This window comes from Drosophila gunungcola (assembly GCF_025200985.1).
Source record: "Drosophila gunungcola strain Sukarami chromosome 2R unlocalized genomic scaffold, Dgunungcola_SK_2 000004F, whole genome shotgun sequence".
Classification (NCBI taxonomy): domain Eukaryota; kingdom Metazoa; phylum Arthropoda; class Insecta; order Diptera; family Drosophilidae; genus Drosophila; species Drosophila gunungcola.
This window is the reverse complement of record NW_026453167.1, coordinates 3,545,952-3,562,374: the sequence shown is the minus strand read 5'-3', so window position 1 is coordinate 3,562,374 and position 16,423 is coordinate 3,545,952. Positions and strand designations below refer to the sequence as shown.

At 38.0% G+C, this 16,423-nt stretch overlaps 2 protein-coding genes across 3 annotated transcripts in view; one reads left to right on the top strand and one right to left on the bottom strand.

The window, feature by feature from the left end:
- LOC128253811 (uncharacterized) overlaps positions 1 to 8,532 on the top strand; it is a 34,094-nt gene extending 25,562 nt beyond the window's left edge. The window contains exons 2-3 of one of the 2 annotated variants that reach the window (XM_052982492.1): positions 5,021 to 5,181; positions 5,263 to 8,532. In XM_052982492.1, coding sequence (XP_052838452.1) covers positions 5,021 to 5,181; positions 5,263 to 5,322 — 221 coding nt within the window. In that variant the 3' untranslated portion in view covers positions 5,323 to 8,532. Of the gene's footprint in view, positions 1 to 5,020; positions 5,186 to 5,262 lie in introns of both variants that reach the window. The other variant, XM_052982491.1, reaches the window with a different exon arrangement.
- A 7,278-nt stretch (positions 8,533 to 15,810) lies between these two features.
- On the bottom strand, positions 15,811 to 16,423 carry LOC128253839 (selenoprotein H). Its single transcript, XM_052982523.1, has one exon. The coding sequence runs from the start codon at positions 16,371 to 16,373 to the stop codon at positions 15,939 to 15,941; it is 435 nt and encodes a 144-aa protein (XP_052838483.1). The 5' UTR covers positions 16,374 to 16,423; the 3' UTR covers positions 15,811 to 15,938.

The window sequence follows — 16,423 nt, the reverse complement described above, 5'->3', positions numbered from 1 at the left end:
GGAAGATTTTCGCCTGGCAAATACATTTGAGCAACAAATTTAATCAAAACCTTATTACGGCCATGGAAAAGGGAAAAAGGCGAACAAATTATGACAGGCAGCGTCCTATTTTATTCGGCGAACACCTCAATTTGTTGCTACTGCTGGTCGCTCGTCCAGCTTTTCGTGCTGAAACTTGACAAACAGTGCGTTCAGTTTTGATGAAGGACAACGTTAGCTGAGGAAAATGTGTCAGAGTGTGGGCATAAGTTGGGCCCAAAAAGTGAAATTTTCAACACGACAAATGCCCAAGAATGGCATGGAATCAATGGAAGGGTCGCACAAAATGGCAAATGCCCATCAATTTTGAAGTTGTCATTTATAAATTTGCTCAGCCTTTTGTTTTATGCATTGCCTTTTGATATTTACAGTGGGCGGCAAGGAAGGGGGGTGTAAGTGTAAAGACGCGAGTTTAATGGCCCAGGACTTGCCACCCACCATTATTCGATTCTTTGCCGCCTGCTCCTGTTTATGTGCGCCACATAAAACTATCAATTTATTGCTGCAAAATCGTTGCGCGCTGTTTCCTTTGGCTGGAGCTTCCTGCACACTGACGCCCGCACACACACACAACCGCACTTAAACACACACACAGAGACTGCATCTGTGTGCAGCTTGCTCTCTTTTCGTGGGTTTTGTTATTATTGTTGGCAGCCTTTTAGGCGCCACTGTGACGAGACAACAGGCGTTTGCAGCTCTCCATCCTCCATCCACTTTTCTCTCCATCTTCCCTTTTTTTCTCTATGTGTATGTGTGGGAGCAAAAGGTTTTCTCACTTCGGGAACTTTGTTACAAATTTTTGCGACTTATTTTTCGCCACGAACTCCACGCGAAAGCTCACTGCTCCTGCATTACGTATACGCCACGTATACGTATACGATGAATACGTCTGTCGTGCGACGAAAATAGCATCAGTTGGCACTTTTTGGCTAAAAGCGAGTTTCGGCCCCCATCCTTCGAGTGTATAGTCATCGCCATTGCCATCGCCTTAGCTATTGCTCCTTGGCTTGGCAACAGCCAAATCCTTTTTATGCTTTTGATTTTTTGACACCCGACGTGTTGTTGTTCCTGTGGCTTGTTGGCCACCATTGTTGTGGCTGTTTCCCGGGTGTCTTAGTGTCAACATGCGTTGATTCTCTTAAGCTTGGAATGGCTGAAATGCTGAAACTTTGGGTACAGTTGCCTCGTGCGATGCTGATTTGCATAGCAAGAAAGATGCACTCGAATGTCAAAAGAAGTTTCACAATTTCCATCGGATATTGCAAGTGTATCTTGTTGACATGTGATTATAGCTATCTGCGATGTTGTTTGGCATTCTGTAAAAAAACTGTGCGAGTATTTCTTTTTATACCTTTATCGCTTGAAATTAAAATTGTATAAAAGTATGGCGTAAGGAATATAGCTTGTGCAATGCTTAGTTTGAAATTAAGAGATTATAGTTGAACTAAAGTGTTGTCATGAGTCGATACCTATTTTTACTGGATAATCTTAAGATGTTAATGATTAAACCCCATTAAAATGTTTTTAAAAGAGGCCAATGACAACTATTTTATAAGCATTCCTTTAGACATGTGAGTTTTGTGGCACCATTGTATTTGAATAAGTACCTACTTTGGTAGCTTGCATTTCTATTGATGGCATTCAATAAGTACAGGAAAAGACGATTATTTCAAAGTTATTTCTGCACGAATATTCAATGTGACACAGTTATGGAAGTTTGATTGTTTATCGCTCAATAAAATATATGTATTAATTTGGTCCGTCCAGCAGAAAGTATGCCATTCACCCTGTTCCAAGGCAGAATAATAGGTGGTGTCGCTTGTTTCGATTTATTGCAAACAGCGATAAGCACCACCGGAGGCAGAAGCCGAGTCAGAAACACCACCAGAAGCAGCAGAAGAGCCAGAACTAAAGCAGACCCACTGCCACCCACCGGTTAGCTGCAATTCAAGCCACCCGAACGGAGAAAGGAGACGAACAGAACTAGCAAACAAGCGCAAAAATCAATTTAAAGTTCAATAGCCTCAGCAGCTAGCTAACTGACTGACTGAGTGGGTGAGTTCAGTGGGTTCGCTGGATTCGGTGGGTGGTGCAAGCGGGTGGTAACTTGGCTGACTTGGCCCAAAAAAGAGCAAGCTAGCAAATGCGACCGAAATTTCCTTCAACTTTACAACGTTGCAACAATTTGCAAGTTATTTGTGTGTGAAATTAAGTCAAAGTACAAAATGTGGGTTGCAGAAACAACAGCATAGTCCGATATAGTACAGCAGCTCCTTCGCTGGCAATAAAACTAATGGTATATTTGGTTGCGCGACTACACTGCGTATGCGTAATGTATGCAGATATGCAGAAATCTGCATAAAGCAGCCCCCAACCCCCATACGCCTCGAAAGTTAAAACGTGCCCAAGTGTCCATTGATGCAATTATGCGGCGGCGTCCAACGAAGTTGATAAATGGCAATTGGTTGAAGCGCCTGCGGTGCGTCGACATTGTCATCGCCGTTCACCATTCACCAGTCACCATTAACTGAATCATCGCCATCATCATCTTCATCATAAGCGCAGCCGTAGCCATAACCGTAAACGTAACCATCGTGGCGCAGTAGATGTGGGCGCTCTTCAAAATGCAAATGGCTCTTTGGCACGCCACGCAGTTGGAGTCGAAAGCCAGGAAAAGCCAGAAAAAGCCAGGAAAAGCCAGAAAGGTAGACGCAGCCAGGTGCCTAACGAAGCGAACTTGCAGCTGCCGGCTGGCAGAAAGAGACATCAATTGATTCCTTGCTGACAGCCGAACAACATTCCGTCCAAACGGGGAGTCGCAGTTCCCACACCCAATAGAAAAAACCCAACGGGGAGACACAAACATTCGAGTGTCGGGTTTCTGCCACTGCCACTGATGCACTGTTCACATTTATGCTTTGTCAGGTGATTTTGCATTTGCATTTGCAATCGCACTCGCAGCTGCAACAAAACACACCTGACAGCTACTGAAGGGCAGCTGGCAGCTGGCAGCTAGCAGCACTTATGTTAGTTTGGGGCAGACGGATCAACTTAATGAATGGAATGCACTTGACACGACTGGAGCGTGTGCAAAGAAAATAAAATTAATTTAAGGTGAGCTCACAACAGCTGTTAGTGAAACACCCCATTTGATTAGCATGGAAGGTTGTGACAATGATAACAAACATATATGCAAATTGTATACACATTTCTGAATTGTTTTGTTGCGAAAAACACACAGTTTCACACGAACGACAATTTTAAAATTTATAGAGAGAGCCAATTTAGAATATGCTTTGGCCTATAATAATATTTCGTATCAAAAGAAGAAAATTTGAATGCTTTAGAGAGGCGGAACAATTTACTTTATAGAATAGTTTCACTCAACAAGAATTTGAAATAACAATTTTGAGCAAAAAATAAAATGATAGAGAACGGGACAGACTAAAAACAATGATGGAGTTTTTGCGTGGCTGAAAATTACAACAATTTGAATAAATTCACTTAACCAGAGTTTAATTGTTTATTAAATCATTATCATGTTAAAGTGATGCTTGAAACATCTGCTTGTTAAGTACTAATAGACTTCTTAGTTATATACATGTATAGGTACTTAAAATATATATAAATAGGCCTGTCATGGAAATGATTTTATAACAACTTCATATAGACAGCATAATGCTAATAGACTGGTTAATTATATAAATATAAAGGTACTTAAAATAAATATAAATAAGTCTGTCATATAAATGTATAAATTTATTCCATTACAATTTAATATAGGCAGCAGTATATTTATTTCATAACAATTTCATATAGTCAGCAGTATACTTGCTTCATAACTATTACAGCATAACAGCAGAAAAATACGCATCTAAGACAGAAAGAAGAAAAAAAGAAAATGTGAAAGTTTATACATAATCAGAAAGTTTTCGGCAGGCAGATAAATTTAATAAATAGAATAAGTTCTCTCAACCACAAGAAGATAGTTTATTTAATCATTATCATGTTAAAGTGAAGCTTGAAACACCTGCTAGTTAAATATTTGTAGGCTTGCCAAGTGATTTTCATTTCCGGGAAAAGAAGAAATAAAATACACAATTATTAAGTGGCAAAGCTGGTCGCGTGGCAAAAACCAGAGCAGACTAGAAAAGAACAGAATAATTTTGGATGCAGCCAAAAATAGCACAGGAAAGTTTTGCAAGAGCAAGGCGAACGGCTGAAATGGCAATTGGGGGAGCACGGGAAAAGGGTACGGGAAAGTGGGTGGGAAAACCTACACTGACAACTTGAACAGCAGAGCCCAATACACAAACATGCAACCGGCATACACATATACATACACATACGTATGTGGCAGTGGCAGCAAAACTAAACCGGAGGCGCCAACATGTCCTACAAGTGATTTATTTTTATGTATTTGTTGGTAGAAGGCAGCGGAAAAAAATGGCACACGAGAATGGAGAAAAGGCGAGCGCACAAAGTGAAATGCCACAAAAAGTAAAGTTTGTATTTCAGTTTGCTGTTGTTGTTGTTGTTGTTCGCCGGCGGTGGCGGCGGCGTCGGTGCAGGCGAAGCCAGCCAAGCCTGGATTTCGCTCAGCCATTTTCCACCGACTTTCCCCGCTGGCTTTCCCCTCTCGGCGAATCAGCCGCAGAAAGTAGTAAAGTAGCGAATGTGAAACTATTTATAACAGCAAAAACCTGCTAAGCGGCCACACAAACAAATGCAGTTGGGGTGCAAAAAAATAAGCATAGCATACTTCTATGCGCCGGTTTGCAAGTTGCAACATTTGGACGCAAATCATGGCAGACATTAGCGTGCGCAAAAGTTTTTGCATTGAACGATTTATGGGAAAAGTTTGGGGCTTCTTACCTGGGCTTCCTCTTCTTGCTGCTCCAACTTCTATTCTCCAGCTAACGAACAATCGAAAGCCATTTTGACTGACTGTCAACCGTTTTTGTTTGCGTTCTCGTTGCAGAGTGTCCAACCGCCATGGATGGCATGGAGCGGTTTGCCTGCCCGATTCCCGACCGGCAGGGCCGATACCGCTGCATAGACGATCATGTGCTGTGCGATGGCTTCATCGATTGTCCCGACGGCGAGGACGAGGACCGGAGATCCTGCATGTTCTACAAGACGGTAAGTTCAACGGCGAGCCCATGCGGCGTATACTTAATGTCATCACATTTTAATGGCCTTCTCGTTTCACTATCCTTGCAGACGAAGGCTCACTTGGATGTGTTAGCGGATGCGTTACTACGCTGGGCGCGAGGGCGTTAAGCTCTGTCCACCCACCAACCACACACTGATACACACTCTCTCTAAACACACACACACCCCAAACAAATACACTTTAAACATTAATGAAAATAAATTAATTTTAACGTGTCCCAAGTGAAGCAAAAAAACCCTATTAAGTTTAAACATTACTTAAGATCAACTAACACACACACCCACACACACACACATAGACAAGCCAACCACCCGCCTGTCCTTTGACAAGAGATTAAAATCGCAGAAAAATTTTCCCAGAAAAACAGAAACCTATACAAAAAGAATATAAAAATGCAGCTTGCAAAAAGCTGAATGGATTGCCAAGTAAGAGAACAGAAAGCTATGATTAAAAACAAAATGAGGCAGCAATTATGCTTAATGAGAAGGTATGATTATTATTACACTATTATTATTAAAAATTAACTTAATGAAAGCCCAAGAACAAAACGCAGTTATACATACTAAAGCTAAATTATAATTCAAAACAAAAAAAAGGACAACAAAATAAGACAAAATCGAAACTGTTTTTTTTTTTGTTTCGTTCATTTGAAATTTGTTTCGCAGGAACAGAGAAGATAATGAGGAAAAACAAAATTGGGCCTAACTATTTTTAGTATATATTAAATAAATATATTATAAATATATCTTACTATATGAAATATATTTCGTGTACATTATTTAATTATACGTGTATTAAAGTTTAAATGTTAAATAAACCAAAAGAAATGAAATCAAAACGAAGCAAGCAGAAAAAAAGCGATAAAAAACATGAGGAAGCAAGCGAGCAGAAGAAGAATGAAATTATATATACATATACACAGAAAAAACAGACATAAAATATATATTAATAGTATACATATACCAATAACAAACAAATATACAATTGAAGGAAAATATTGCATTAGGTTTTATTGCTGATAACTGAACAAGCTAATGAGTGCAATATAATATACTTATATACAATGCAATAACAGCAAGATTAGCGACAAAAACAAACATTTACAACTTAGAAGATGAAGCAAAACATTTACATAAAGAAAAAGACTTGACTTCATATAAAACCCAGTTTTGTTCGATAGTTGAGGCTTCAAAACGTTAAAGCTTTTAGTTTAAAGTTATCTCATTATTAAAACTACGTTCGCCATTTCAGATGATTTGCTCCGTTTTTATTTCCTTCATGTGTGTAAATAATACTTTCAATTATGATGTTTATTTGCCTGTAACGATTTCGCCGAACTCCACAAAAGATTTTTATTTCGTTCATGGGTGACAACAGTTCTCACGGAAATGGCAGCTATCTGTAGTTAAGTAAATTTATTTACATAATTAAAGTATATTTAAATAACAATGGACTTATAAATATACATAAAAACGATAAGCTTATAAGCGAAACGAAACGAAAAGCTTGTAAAAATGCTTACTAAACTTAACCCAGTCTCGACCTTTTATCCAAATCACAGTTCTTATTATTCCTAATCATTTTCTATGTTTCTATTCTCGCTGTTCTCCCAATTGGAAAAGCTTAAAATTCAACCTTAAGCCAATAATGTTCTGGTCAATGAAAATTATTCACTATTATTATGCCTGTAAAGGGAGCGAGTTCCCAACACAATCAATCAATTAAGAAATACAATCAAGCAAATTTTTAAGCCGAAATTTACGAATTAAAATTTTTAAACGGTTGTGTACGCAAACAAATAACAATGGAAAGATGGACGCGAGAAAATAAATGGCAAATTAACAATAATATCGAGTACCCTATAAAGCGATTTTCACGCATTGCACTTCCTGCGTTTCCCTCCAAGTTTCGAGTTCGATTTTCTTTTTTAATTTTACCAGACACATAATATGCATATTTTAACAACGCTTCACTTCATGGAGTTGCAATCAATCGATTATTTCTGTATATTTTACTCGGTCCAACGTATGCATGTTACTTAATCGTTTTGTGTTTGTGCGAAAACGCAGAGAGGTTTAATTATTTAAAACGGAATAACATATGAAATTGCGAGCAATAAAATTTCATATCTTATACACAGTACGTATATAAAATTGCTAACAAATTATATAAATCTAATTGAGAATACGTTTACGAATAAGTTTTTATTTCACATCGATCCCCAACCTCCTGCCCTCCTATATCAACGATCTTCGTTATTAACCGATAACCGAAAAGTATAAATAGGAGACAACCTTGGTGTTTTCTTTAAATTGATTGATTCAGTAAAACATTTACATAAATAACTGCAAAATAACCCACCTTTAAATATAAATGAAAGTAAATTAATAATAACAATTTCTATACCATACGAAAATACTAAACGCAAGACAACGTGTGTATAACTCTAAGTAAAAGATAACTACCATAAAGAATACGAATACGAATACAAACACGAATAATGTATGTATATGCAATTAATTGTAATCCTTGAAATTATGCACAAATTGAAAATCCAAACAAGAAGAACAAATGCGCACTAAACAACTACAACCAGAGGACAAAACCCGAAAACAAATCAAAGACGAACAAAAGTTTTAATCACATTTTTTGAACGAACGACAATTGAGGTAAAAGTTTAGAAAACACACACACACAGACATACAAATACATATATTTTTGGCCTATTTTTCTATAATCCTAACAAAAACAAGAACGAAATTTTAAAAGCAAAACGACAACTTCTATAAGGACAAACCCAAATGAAAAGACACAAGTTTGACTGTAAATAACAAAAGCGAATAGTAAATTTCCCAATTGATTTCAGGTTCTAACTGAACGAAGTACTAACGAAGATCGTTTTATTAATGTTTCAATTATCTTTTCTATACATTTTCGTTTAATTTCCATAATTTTCAGCCTATTGAAGAAATAGATTATTTTTCTAATTGAGCCTTTGCGTCTTGTGCGCTCTCACAGCAAACAGTATTGTGTATAAAACAAGAATTTGTAAATAAACATATTACGTCTAAATTAGTGGAAAATCTTTATTTCTTAATTTTAAAACCTTTTATAATTGTAGAGTATTTAGTTTTAAATTTATTTTTTGAATACCACGTAAAAAAATGAGGCAAGTAGCGAGGGTAAATCCAGAAAAGGGCAAATACAAAATATTAAGCTAAAAACAAAAAACAAAAAAAAAAACAATTGTTGAATGTTAAACAAATACATACACATATACACACAACCATAGGTACATACACACACATACAAATATAAACATATATTTAAGAATATATAGTACACTCGACAGCCCTTGAACTTGTATTTATTTGTATTTGTATATTTGCAGACGAAAAATGAAACTTAGAAACAAAAGATCAAAGAGAAAGATGGAGAATATAATTAACTATGAGCAGCAAATGGCATCCAGAAAATCCGAATGCCATTCGCACAAATTGTCGAATCGAAAGAAACGAAAACGAAAATACGGTCTATCAATTTTATTGATTTCGTCTTACCCAACTCCCTTTAATTAGTATTTGCTGTAAATAATTTTCGCCTGCCTCTTTTTGATCTCGCTGTAACTGTCTCTATCTTTCTCAAACTAATTTCACTGGTGAACGAGGTCTAGTTTTAGCATAATTCCCCTTTTTAATTTAACAACAGTTTTCTTAACTACTTATAATAATTAATTATATATTATACGAATATATGATAATGCAGAAAAAAACAAGAAAATACACAAAAAAAAAAAACGAAGAAAAAATGAAAAACAAATACACAACTTAATATACACTGAAAACGAAACCCAAACATGCATTTCTAATTTTCACTATGTTACTCTCTCACAAGTTTCCAGAATACTTAGATACACTACATATAATTTTCTCTACACCAAAACAACAACAACGACACCAGAACAACACTCACAACAAGTAAGTTAAACACACATGCAGGCGATCAAATACCATTCTATAACCTTCTCATGGATTCAAAAACATAGTGCACATATTTACCCTTTTGAGTTCGTAATTCAGCTTTTAGTTGTGGCAAACTAAGAACATTTTCCAGAGTGCTTTTATTTCCCTGCTGAAGAACACCTGAGGCCGCAAAGTTTGAGATTATCCCAGAAATCCTTGGATCCTTGTTGCATGCCGTTTGGTAAGTTACAACGGGCACTCTTGGGTGCCCTAGTCCTTTGGCCACATAGAGCTCTTCACTTGGCGGTCAGACAAACTTTTCAACAAGGTCTAGAAAATAGCTTTACTTACATTGTTACCAAGTAAAATACAGAAAAATAAGTCACAGCAGAAACGTAAACTTTAATGGAAGTAAATGTCAAATGTTTGCGAGAAAACAAGGATAGGGATTTGGCGAAATGCATATTTTCGGTATTGCGATTTTGAAATTGAAATTGACAAAGCTTCTAAGCCGTCAGCGAATGGAAAAAAAATATGAAATATATTTAAATGACTATTATCCACGTATTAAGTATAAATGTTAGTAAAATTAGGAGTATACCTGCAAGAGGTAATTATATAAACTTGCTGCTTTTGCTGAGCACAAAAGAGTTGGCCATCGCTTAAAAAAATACTATTCAACCAGATTAATATATGTACTTGATGTAGATCCGTGTTTAGTAAGATCTAAGATTGCACCTGAAAGAACGTTGAAAAGTTTGTGTACGAGTACTTTTGCTGCAGTCAATTTGTTAAGGCATTGGAGGCTGCATACAAAGCTGAAACAACGAGAAACATTAAGAAGCCACAGCCAACAGACATCGACTTAAAGTGACCTTCAATAAGCGTCAGGTGTTGTAGCCATTGATTCGGGCCAGCTTTTTATGACCACATGCCACAAAAAGCCGGACTCAATGCTAAAACAACCAGAGCCACTGATGCAATTCAATGCCACTTTCACTCCGCTCACAAGTAAACAATTATCGCTGACCAACAAAAACCAAATGAAGTTGCTAGAACTGTCTGTCCAAATACAATCCAAAGTGAAATGCAAAATACAAATATTTTCCAATATGTTGTTGCAAGGTTTTGTATGCAAATTGCCGAAAATAAATTGTTCGTAAATGCAATTTGATCAACACACAAGTCAACTTGAAAGTGAAGAGCTTCTGAGTATTTTGCAGAATTTAAGAGCGTTTAAAACAAGTGGTGCGGCTAAAGGGGATTCAGTAGCTTAGCTTCAGAAGCAGCTTTTAAAACTGTTTTAGTTTTCCTTTCATTTGTTATTCCAAAATGTATTCAATAATTCTTTCAAATTATTATCTAATTTATTTGCAATTATTTGTGGCACACAAATATTATTTATCAACCTTAATTAAGTATTCATGTAATTCATTAAAATTCCACAACAGCCTACACACTTACTGTCGCCAGCTCTATTAATTTATGTTCAATTGAAACAATTAGCGAGACAAATTATGAGACAAACAATTAGCATAAACAATTTTGCACTGTTGCACATTTTATGTGATAATTAATTATACCAAATCAAAAATGGAAAAACATAAATTATATGTATTGAAATGCACCACAATTGCACTTACCTAAAAATAATGATAATAGCGAGGACACCTGAATTCGTATTCGATCCTGATTAATTAGTGATTATATTTTATGTGCATCGTTGTTGTAGTAATTGCACGAATCAGCACCAAAAAAAAAAAAGATATTCCGAGCGATGAGGAAAGCAAACTAATCGAGGAATTGGCCCTCGAGAGTCTTCCACGGCACCAAGATCCCGAATTTCAGACATCCAGACATACACAAACACCCTCGTTTAGCTTTGGACGCACAGGGCGAAGTCCCAATCCCAATCATCAGGTATGGCCCGTTTTAAATGGAATCAAAAGAATATTTTCGAGCTATAAACATAAGTAGTCACAAGTACCTTAATGCAAATCGAAATGTATGTGGAGGAGGCCGCAGGGAGAGTTCCGAATAGAAAAGGCCCCAAAACTCAGACATACATTCCCTTAAACATGAACACAATCAAGGCTTAAAAGCAATCCGTCCTCAATAGACACTTTTGAGCGGAATCTCCACAAAAACACCACTCAAGCAGGCCGATGAGTTCGACTCTGAAGTTTAATTAGGTCTAGACTATCTGCACATACCCCATACACACCCACCCCCGCACTCACACACACACACCAAACACACGCACAGACACACTGACAAGCAAATGCACTTAAATTGTAAATGTTGTGATTATATAGCACCGCCTCAAAGTATGCACCAAAATTTTTGACAAATGTATTTTTGCACTATTTTTAAATGCACCAAATGGAACGCCCAGTTTGAACTAAAATTAAAAGTATTTTAACTAAATTAGTTCTTAAATGTTAAATACAAAATTATATATACCTAACAACCTGGAGAGGGATTTTCCTTTAACGTTCTTATGTTAACTTAAACCAAAAGTCAAGAAAAGTCTGCGAAACATTTTATTCAATCGATATGCAATGTAAATACAAAACAAAGTGGAGGGCTATAACGAAGTCTAAGTAATTTAGAAATTGTCACTATGTAAATAGACCAAATCGAACACAAACAGAGGAAAACAGGACGAAAAGAGCAGGAAAGAAGTATGATGAGGCCACCAAAGGAAGATGTTTTTAACTTTAATTAGAAAGTGTTTTATGTATTATGTACGTATGGTAGCCCACGCAGGAAGTCCTACTAATAATTTCTAAGCCATTTAACTTGTAAATTATTATGGTTATAAATGTATAATGTAAATGAAATGGAGTCGGCTGCGGAATATACAGAACAGTGGGCGTAGTATGACAACTGCGACTCCGGCAAGAACTACCAGAAATATAGATGTGTACATGTGTATGGTTATAAATAAAAACCTACTTCAGTTTGCCTACGACTCTAAATACATATAGGTACATAGCAGATATATTTATTTCCAACTGGTGAACCAAACAAACTGGATTCGAGTTCAAGCCAGAAACCCCAAAACAAATAGGAACGACAAAAAAAGAACAGACGATACCATTATTAATATTGAAATTTAATTATATGCGTTTGCGGCATAAGGACAAAATGTATTACCAACAAAAATCTCTATATATATACACAACAAACTAATTTATGAGATTATATATATACATATGACAGCAACAGAAGTATATGTAAAATTAAATAAAAACGAAGCCTCAGTCAGTATAAAAAGTTCAATGTTTTATTTGCGCTCATTTGGAATGCCCAGCCATTGTCCCAATTGTGGCAATGGGAAAAACAATTTTCTATCCAGCATCAGGTAAAATTTTCTTTATGTATTTTAGATAATTTCTTACAGCAATTACGAATTTTGTGCCTTTCATTATTTATAGACTGGGGAGTGGGTATACGTATACTCAGGGTAAGTTTTCATGGTCAGACATTTGTGGGCCGCAAAGAAATTTAATTTCTTTATTTTTCAGTATTTTAATAGGGGTTTATAAAACAATTTTGTTTCAATTTTCATAATTGGTCATTAATCAATCTTAAATGTTTTTTTATTGGTTTTTTAATTAATATAGCCAATAGCCCCAGCATATAAAATCATGTGATTACATAAAGCTTATCCTGCCATTTTTATTTAAGCCAACCAAACAGTAAACGGAAAAACTTAAAGTTTGAAACATATTATTTTTGTTTACTTTAGCATTTTGATCCTGTGATTAAGCGTTTTAATGTCGGTGGATTCAAAGCTTTCCGGATCTTTTGGGAGTTTTAGCATTAATATTTTGTAAAGAAAACAGGTGTCGTAAATTTTAATTAGCGTTAGCCGAAAACTAATTTCATGTTAATAACAAGAGAAACAATGTGGGTGGCCCCAAGGCAGTTGGCAGTTGGCTGGTGGCTGGTGGGTGGTGTACAGCGCCGTTTGATGGGAACCCTATTTTGTGGCTGCCAATCTACGCTTAATTAGTTGATTCCTCAGTCTCCGCTTTTGCCACCAAGAAATCATCATTTACGGGGCAAAAAGTGAGGAAAACCGAACCTTTTATGGCCGCCACGCATGTAAATAAAACGAGGCTCCCAGGGGAAATAGGTTAAAGTTCAGGAGGCCACAAAAAAAAAAGAAAAAAAAGAACAGGAAAGGAGACGCCTGACCTTTCATCGCATCCGCGGCTTGTTAATTAAGGTGTGACAAATGCAATCTGCAAGCCAGTTAAGCGTGCAATCAGCCAAAGGCCAATCCAGCTGGCTCATTAAAAGGGGATTTGGCCCGGTTAACACCGTTCACCCTTCTCCGTTCACCTTACACATGCCCACATATAGTACGACCTCAACTAGGCGCGATAAAACAAATGCCAAAGCCTAAAATGGCAGCTTCTGGCATTTGCCATTCGCCTTCGCATCGCTGCTAAATAAATGGCCCTTAAATCCGGCTGCAATTTGTTGCACCCCCATGGATAAGCAATGGGTATGAGGGAAATGGCATATGGGATATACGATATGGGATATGGCATATCGGATAGATAGAGCTATTGATAGCACACTGAACGTGCTCCAAATGTAACGCCATCCCGAGGCATCACGAAACGGAAACGAGATGCTCCTCTTCCCCTGAATTGCAACTCAAAAATAACACAACATTTCGGTTTGCCTGCGTAGATTATTTTTACATCAGGACGGTATTGGCTGGCATTGCCAAACTGGTTTTGGCCAACGGGCCAACGGGCCAAAAACACCCACTCCCGCTCTACTTCCGCTTTTGGCCGGGAATCGCACTGACACTCGCACTCTAATGCAAAATGTTGCGGTCTGTTTCCATTAAAGCTCCTTTTACTTTGCCCTTTTGGCAATCGTCCTGGCTTGTCCTTGGCGTATGGTTTTCCCTTCGATTTCCCAGAGACAGCTGACACATGCGGGCAGGGCCCAAGATCCAAGATCCACTTCCACCTCCAGAGATCGGACTGCATATCCATGGCCATTCGCCGGGCTGGACATTAACCCACTTCCCCAGATGACGCTGGCTGCCCCCAAATAAATTGTGACACGAATAATGTACCGCTGACATCTCTTTGTGCCGGTCGCATAAAATCTGTTGAAATCATCGGAATGCCGCCGTAAAATGTTCAGCTTTTGTTATTTTTGGCTGCTTTTTTGGCCTGCCCGCCATTTTTTACCAGCCTTTATATATTTATATTAATGGTTTGCGCTAAATATGTGCAAAAGTTGGCTTCATCATCGCCTTTGTCTGGTGGTCAAGGCAAAGTGAAACAAAACAGCGCCCTGTAATTCCTTGCTGAACATGACGTATACGTAATATTCAAATTAGACCCTGCACTCCGTCAGCCACCATAACGGTCAATCAAAAAACCATCTGCAACCCAGTCTAATTTGCATGTTGATCCGGAGTGAGGAAAACTCTGGCCATAGTTTTGCATTTGCACACACATAATCATCAGAAAGGATACCCCGGTCCTGTTTTGTTTTCACTGCAACATTTTCTCGTAGTTTTAATGTTGGAATACGAATAGGAATAGGAATAATATTAGCCCCAAGGGCCAGCTAGCCCCCAGCTGCATGGTATTTGTTATTGTCATTGCTGTTGGCCAACAATGTAATTTGCTTTGGATTTTCACGACTTGCTGGCTTTTTCCCCTCGCCGGTTCGCAATGGGGAAAAATTGTGTGGCCCTTTGTCGATGTTATTTTGGTTTCCCAATTTATTTATTTCCAGCCACTTTCCTAGCTTGCTGGCCATTGTGCTGCTGCCACATTGCAATTTTCAAATTCATCCGCAATGGATGTGTTCTCTTTCTTTTGAGGCAACACCCTGGCAAAAGGGCTTTTCTAAGGGTTTTAGTAAGGAAAATGGTTTTGACCAGCGAGCAGGGATTTATGTAGTATTGTATAGGATGTGCTTTATGCAAACCTTAAGAACTACTGGCCAATACATTTGGAATTTATTTACTTTTAAATGAAGAGAAAAATTGATTACTGATTGCCTTTAAAAATGTAAATGCGAAATAAAATCCGAAGTTAAAATAACATAACAAGGATGAAAGGGTTTTTGTAAGAGTATTCCGAAAAAAACTTGCAAATCGCATGCCTTCTATCTATTGTTTCAAATTCAGCTTTCAATTTAAAATGTTTCGACTATTCTTTTTCGATTGTGTGCATTGGAATTGTGTGTTCGGTTATTTGTTGTGTCAACACATAGCGAACGAGATAGTATCACCCACCACAATCCCCGATGCTGTCGCTTTGATTTCTCTGGCAGACAATAGGACGTCGCTAATGTCCGGGGGGCATGCTGAATATACATATTTAACTATGGGGCATACATATATATATATGTATATATATATACGCACATTACGGGTGACTGCTGATGTGCGAGTATTGTGTTTGGTTAATTATTCTGGTCGATTTAAGCATTTAACTTTTGAAAAGAGCTGTCAACTGGTGATGTCAGGACATCAGTTGCCGGGTGGGTGGCAACAACAATGAGAGCAATATTCCACACAAAAGCCAGAAGCCGAAAGCCAAACAAGAATCGCACTAATCGCCGAGCATTTAACGTGGGTGGATGACGTCTTAAAGTTGCTCCAACAGGTCTCCCCCTGGCTGATTGTTTACTTTTCACGCCTTATATTGCCCATTGTTATGGTAAAGACTTAATAATAATTTCGAAAAGATATTTGCAAGATATTTGGTTTACATGTCCTCCCTCGCCTCGTCCCCATCATCCTCGTCGAGCACTCCCACAGCCTTGTCGGGATAGAACTTCTTGAGTATCCTGTGCACATCGGGCACCAGCAGTTCGTAGTCCGCGGGAAACTTGTCCCGACGCGGAGGACCCCGCTCCAGACCGGACCACAGGAGATGCGTGGAGGTGCGGGCATTCTGCGAGAAGCCTATCTCGAAGGCTCCTTCGCGGGGCACCTGGTGACCATAGCGGTTCCTCACCAGCTGGAACTTGCGCTCCGGAATCCTCTGCTGCAGGAACGAGCCACACTCGTCGGCCTTGGTCTGGAAAATGGGACACTCGTACGTATGCTCAATGTAGATCATCGAACGCTCCTTGCTGAAATGCTCCTCGTCGGCCCAGTCTACCTCCTTTTTCTTTTTACCCGGTCCCTTGGGAGCCATTTCTTTGGAATTTTCGAATTTCACAATATGTTGCCTAAAAAATAAATGAT